Below are 6,000 nucleotides of genomic sequence, written 5' to 3'. Positions count from 1 at the left end.
CCTCCCGCCAGGTCCCTTCCCAGTTCCCTTCTGGCCCTACAATCGTGCTCTTCCTACAGGGATTTTCGGAAAGCCGGTGACAGGACTCAACAAAACAGCCTGAAGCTGAGTCAGGGCAGGTTTGGGGTGGATCTCAGGGAAAGGTTCTTCCCCCAGAGGGTGGTGGGCACTGCCCAGGCTCCCCAGGGCAGTGGGCACGGCCCCAAGGCTGCCAGAGCTCCAGGAGCGTTTGGACAACGCTCTGAGGGACAGGGGGGGATTGTTGGGGTGTCCTGGGCAGGGACAGGAGTTGGGCTGGATCATCCCTGGGGGTCCTTTCCCACTCAGAAGATTCCAGGCTAAGGTGCCATGAGCAGGGGTGGTTGTCCCCCCTCTGGTGGCAAAGGACTGACCTTCCTAACCTGGTTGTCTGGAAAAATTCCTGTTTGCCTTTGCCTGTGCCGTGGTTTTCTCTCCACAGGGAGATGTTTGTGCTCCTGCCTTAAAATATCACAGTCCCCTGGAGATGTTTTTGCTGATCTTGGGTGCTCCCAGCTGCCCGTGGCAGGAGGAGAGGGGGTCACCCCAGCTGGAAACCAGAACAGGGGTGCAGGGGGTGCTCAGAGCTGCACAAGCAGATTTTGTCTCTCCAGGAGGAGATGCCCGTGTTTGGGGAGCTGCTGCCATCTCGTAGCCAAGGCAGATACTACAGGAGAGGAGGCTGGAGGAGAGCAGGGCACCCAAAATCCCATCACGGCACTCGAACCCCGGTTCTGTGCCGGGGTGGTGCCTGTGCCAGGCTTTGGGTGGTCCAGGCTCGGTGAGGAGGCTGTTCTGGGGGGTGGGGGTGTCTGTGGGCACACCGGGGGTGCACAGGCTGCTCCTGCTGCTGTCAGGGGATGGAGCCACAGAATCATGGAATTGCTGAGGCTGGAACAGCCCTCTGAGTCCCAGCCACTCTGCCAAGGCACCACTAACCCACACCCACAGGTTTTTTGGACGCTCCCAGGGGTGGTGATTCCATCACTGTTCTGATACCTGACCTCCCTTTTGGGTGAAGAAATTTCCCCTAATATCCAATCTAGATGGCTGTCAGTGGGTTAACAATTACTGAAGAATAACAGAAATGACCTGAGCAGGGCCTTGATGCTCCCTCAGCACCCACAGGGGTTTGGGGAGAGGGGTGCAGGTCCCACATGGTGTGTCACAGCAAGCAGCAGGTGCATCAGCCTTTCCTTGGCTGCCCATAAACTCACCTGAGCTATTTACTAGCCACCAAAGAGGCTGTTCTGGCTGAACACCCCCGGGCAGGGAAGTTTGGCTTTTGTGTTTCCCTCTGGATCCCTCACTGGAGTGTGTAATTCAGTCAGAGAAGCACATAAAGGCCCGGTGTTTAAGAGGCTCAGCTCCAGGTTTTATTGAAGCTGTGGGGCTGCTGCATTTCCCCCTTCAAACTGTCATTTTTATTTGTGGCTGTGCCACAAACCCTTTCTGAGAGGCTCAGGCTGTGGGAGCCGCTGTGTTTCTCCTTTGCTGAGGGTGCATTAAGTTGTCAGGTGTGGCTTGGGGTGTTACTTAAAACAGCACAAGCCTCGTGGCCACAGGAGGGGGTTGGAGGGGGTTTTGTGCAAATTCTGAACCTTAAAAACTTCACTCAGGATAATCAGCCACTAAATTGGTGCTTGGGGCTCCCATCCAGCCCCGTTTCCTGAGGTGCTCCAGTAAACCAGGCTCAGCATCAACCAGAAATCATGTGAGGGTGTAAAAACACCCCCTCTGTGTGTGGGAGCTTGGTCCCAGCTCCCATCCTTCCTGAGCTGTGGGGGAAGTGGGTTTGGATTTGCAGTTTTCCCAGTGGAAACTGGGAGCTGGTGGATTTCACAGATTCATGGAATGGTTTGGGTTGGAAGGAACCCTAAAGACCATCTAGTTTGCCCATGGGCAGGGACAGATTTGTCCACCGGGCTCTTGAGGAGACCTCTGGGTGGGCTGAACTTGAGCTTGGCTTTAGGGAGCATCATAGAGATGCTGGGTGACTTGATAGAGAGTGTGTTCAGTGACCTCCTGGAAGTACTGGCAGCACAGCCACTCCTCCAGGCCGGCTCTTCCCCCTGCCCCGGCCGAGTTCTCCGCAAACCTGAGGAGCAGCAGAGCCCTCTTCACCTCCACCCAGCTCTGGAGCAGCGGGAGGGTCTTCCTGCTCCTGGCAAAGAGCTCCTGGCGTGGCCCCCAGAGCAGGACCTGCAGGATGCTCCTGGCCTGGGGGACGGAGGCCCTCCTGGAGGGATCTCTGTGGAGGAGCAGCGTGGCCAAGCGCCGCAGTCCCGCCGAGTAGATGGACAGGGAAGGGATTTCGGGGAGCCTGTTGCTTCTGAACCCCAAGGCGTCCTCCAGAGAGATGTCCACGTGCAGGATCTGATAGATCAGCCTGCCCAGCATCAGCTCATCTGCTGCTGGGGTGGTGGGTGCAGCCAGGCCCTTGGCCCAGTCCTGCTCTTGGCTGGTGGAACAAGGTCTTTGCTTCTCCTTGGCCTTGAAGAAGCTGCTGATGAGCAGCCGTGGCAGGGACAGTCCCAGGGGCTCCTCCTTGCCTCGCTGGCTCCCGGGAGGACACGGGCACTGCACCAGCAGCAGGTTCTCGGGGCTGAGGTCCCCCTGCCCCACCTTCTGCCCCTGGAGGTGCTCCAGCCCCAGGCACAGCTGCAGGAGCAGGAGGCAGCCCAGGCGTTCGTAGTGCCCGGGGCTGGTCCTGTGCAGCTCCTGGGACCCCTTCACGAAGTCTGCCAGGGTCTGGTGGGGAACCTCGGCACAAATGAGCACCTGCAGGACTGGGTGGGTGGCAGGACAGGCTGGCTCCTGCCTGGAAGGGGATTGGCTCTGCTCTCCAGGGTTTCCTGGGAGCAGCAGCTCTCTGGGGAGGCGGTCGGTGAAGCGGCAGAGCAGGCGTTGGATGCTGCAGTGTGGCCCCAGGGAGCTCTGCACCCCCAGGCTGGAGCAGCACGGCTTGGGGACCTGCAGGGACAGACAGGACACGGCCAGCTGGGCGAGGACAGAGCCATGGGCCACCCCAGCAGCTCAGGGCCACCTTTTGAACCCCCTGGCAGAGCCAGAATGCCTTTGAGCAAGAACTGGGACGTGAGGGGGGGGATGGAGTAGCCCCCTCAGGAAAGCTGCAGAGCTGCTTGGATGGGTCTCATCCTGCACTCCAGAGCAGCCAGCCCTGCTCCAGCCTCTCCTTTGTGTACGCTGGCCCCTCTGGACAACTTGCCAGGGCATGTTCCCCAGCAGTGCCCTTCTCCTTGGGCCCATGGGAGAGTCACCCACGGGAGTGTCACCCCTGTCAGCCCTGCCAGCAGCGCCGTCTCCTTCAGCGAATGCAGAAGTAGGTGCAGAAAGGGGAAGCTGCTGCATGATGAGGCAGGAGCCATCTCCCTCTGCACCACCCAGAGCATTTTACCAGTTCCCTCCTTACCTTGGCTGCCAACTCCAGCTGGCTGTGCCCGAAGGTGAAGCCCACCCTGAAGTACCAGGCGTCCCCGCTCTCACAGCACGGCTCCGGCTCCAGGATCCTCAGGGCTCCCCAGCGCTTCCCCACCAGCTCTGCCTCCAGCAGCTGCTGCTGCTCCTCCAGCCCCACCAGCTCCTCCTGGATGCGAGCCGAGAGCCGGGCCAGGGTGGCTGCCTGGCAGCCCAAGAGCACCCCACACACCCCGGCCGGGCTGTGCAGGAGCTGCCCCAGCTCCCCGTCCGATGTCCCGAACGTCAGCTCCCTCAGGCTGGGGGATGGGCCCTTCTGGGGGCTGCTCCAGGCTTCCCCCAGGCTTTGGGACTTGGTCAGGGGCTTCTTGGGTCTGTCCCGAGGGGGGGTGCAGCTGGGAGCCCCCTCCCCGTGCCGCAGGTGGGATGGTGGGACGCTGTAGAGGACGCTGCCGGCCCGCGGTGTGGGGTCACCCAGCAAGTGGTGGGATGGTCCCTGCTCCGGGAGGGACTCTGCTCGCTGGAGCTGCTTTTTGGGCAGTGGGGGAGGCTGCGGCTCCTGGTTGGGCTGAGAGAGGGATCTCCCAGCTCCTTCCCCTCGGCTCGCCTTGGGGGGGGCGAGGTGAGCCCGCAGCTCTCCTGGGGAGGGAGGAACAGACATGACGGAGGAGAAGAAAGTGGGAGCAGGATGGGAGGACAGACACGTCGTTCTTTGCCCCCCCCGGATATTTCCTGCCCCCTCCCCCCGGATATTTCCAGCCCCAGCACCGGAGGGGTGACCGATGCCGCGGGGGAGGACGGGGACAGCAGCGGCTCCATCCCCACCCCATCATCCGAGGTGACACCGCGACGGGCAGGGGGACAGCGGGGTCGGGATGTCACTCACCCACGTTGCTGTAGATGAGGGCTGGGTCGGGGGGCCGGGCCGGGGTGTCCCCCATGGGGCTGGGAGCTGCGGGTGCACCCAGGTCCAGGCTGGAGCAGCAGGAATGTCCTCTGGCCCTGCAGGGAGTCGGGATCAGCGTCACCCCCACCCCCCTCTGGGGGGTTCTGACTCCTTTCCGTGCCGGCTCACAGGAAGAATAAAGAGAAAAGGGGAAGCAGCGGCCTGGGGATGTTGGTGGTGGGGTTTTGGGGCAAAACACAGCGAGTTTGGTGGCACAGTGACTCCCGTTACTGCTCGGGGGGTGCTGGGGGTGGGAGATGCCCCGGAATGTGCCGAGCGACATCCCAGCGGGTGCAGGGTTGGGGTCTGCCCCGGGGGACCTGTTGGGTGACCCCGAGGAGGACGGGACGGTGGGAGAGGTGTGGGACAAGAGCAGGGAAAGCCTTTGTCACCCCCAGGCAGGCCTGGGGTGGGGCTCAGGACGGGGGGGTCTGTGTGTGGGGAGGGAGAAGGCAGAGCCCAGAGGAGGAGGAGGAGGAGGAGGAGGGCGATGAGACGGAGCCGCTGCTTTCGCTTCCCCATCCTGGCCGGGCGCTGACTCTGCTGCCCTCAACGGTACCGAAACCACCGTGGCTTCCTCTGAACCTGCTCATTCTGCTGGGACAGCCCTTGCTGAGCAATCCCAGGCTGTGCCCCGCTCGGACCCCTCGAAATCCCCCCGGACCCCGGAGCAGCCCTGCCCGAAGCTCCTTCCCGGGCCCCGTTTGCAGAGCAGTTTGTTGTTACCTCGGGGTTTTTCCCTGGCAGTTGTTACCTCTGAGTTCCCCCTGGCAGTAACGGAGGCCTGGGGGGCTCCAGCTCCGTGTCCTGGATCCGCAGCATCTCCCACTGCCCATCCCGGGCTCGCCGGGCTCTGGCCATGGCACCGCCGGGAATCGCCCTCGAGCGACTCTCTGCACCCCCTCTGTGGGAGGATGTTCTTTCAAAACCTGCTCCTTGCACGGCTAAAGGAAGCTGGAGGTTGGGCCTCGCTCCCTGAAAGCCCCCAGAGCCCCCTGGCATCCTGGGGGCAGTGGATTTGTGTCCTTCAAGCTGCTCCTGGAGCTTCACGCTCCTCCCTCCTCCACGGGTGGCTTTAGGGATGGCTGCAATGGATGGCAGTTGTGTTGAAAGAGGGATTCCCACCATAACATTTTTTGGTCTCCCACTTTTCAGGTGCTCAGAGGGCACAAATGACCCAGCTCAGCTGCTCGAAAAACTCCTCTCATTGCTACCTATCCCCTTTGGGATAAAGTCACCTTTATAACCCTCTAAACCTCAAATTATTTTAGTATTTCCTCCTTTCCATTCAGTTTTTGGAATAACGAAGCAGTGATGGCCCTCATTAGTGTGGGGTAAATAAGCAACAACTGCAGGGATTTCCCCTGGGAGCAGCGAGGCTGGGATGAGGATTTGGGGGATGAGGATTCCACGAAGGAAGTGAATTTATCCACAGTATTTTCACAAAGCCCTGGGACTGGGCATCTCTCCAGGGCTTTGGGGGCTCGGGGTGGGACTCGGTGGGTTCTGTGAGCCTGAAGGAGGAGACCCCCCCTCCTCCAGGGTTTCTTCCCCACGTGTTTATTTTCCAGTCCCCATTTCCCAGCCGACCCCAAGCA

General features: G+C 61.1%; 1 protein-coding gene across 1 annotated transcript; it reads right to left on the bottom strand.

The window, feature by feature from the left end:
- Window positions 1–1,948: 1,948 nt before the first annotated feature.
- PEAK3 (PEAK family member 3) lies at window positions 1,949–4,397 on the bottom strand. The gene is made up of 3 exons (XM_027908496.1): window positions 4,343–4,397; window positions 3,617–4,095; window positions 1,949–2,991 (listed from the first exon to the last, which is right to left on the bottom strand). The coding sequence occupies exons 1-3, from the start codon at window positions 4,395–4,397 to the stop codon at window positions 1,987–1,989; spliced, it is 1,539 nt and encodes a 512-aa protein (XP_027764297.1). The 3' UTR covers window positions 1,949–1,986.
- Between the last annotated feature and the right edge of the window lie 1,603 nt (window positions 4,398–6,000).

Source organism: Empidonax traillii, unplaced genomic scaffold, assembly GCF_003031625.1.
Source record: "Empidonax traillii isolate 1590-97213 ecotype Southwest subspecies unplaced genomic scaffold, ASM303162v1 scaffold1729:size67628, whole genome shotgun sequence".
Lineage (NCBI taxonomy): Eukaryota > Metazoa > Chordata > Aves > Passeriformes > Tyrannidae > Empidonax > Empidonax traillii.
The sequence above is the reverse complement of the archived record's forward strand: the minus strand, read 5'-3'. Positions and strand labels throughout refer to the sequence as shown.

What these genes read in the sequence shown, in the direction of transcription:
- PEAK3 (XM_027908496.1), bottom strand. Translation starts at nt 4,397, where the DNA reads ATGGGGGACACCCCGGCCCGGCCCCCCGACCCAGCCCTCATCTACAGC. An exon ending in CCTCATCTACAGCAACGTGG is followed by an intron (nt 4,096 to 4,342) that starts GTGAGTGACATC and finishes CTCCCTCCCCAG; the next exon opens with GAGAGCTGCGGGCTCACCTC. An exon ending in CTCGCATCCAGGAGGAGCTG is followed by an intron (nt 2,992 to 3,616) that starts GTGGGGCTGGAG and finishes CTGTCCCTGCAG; the next exon opens with GTCCCCAAGCCGTGCTGCTC.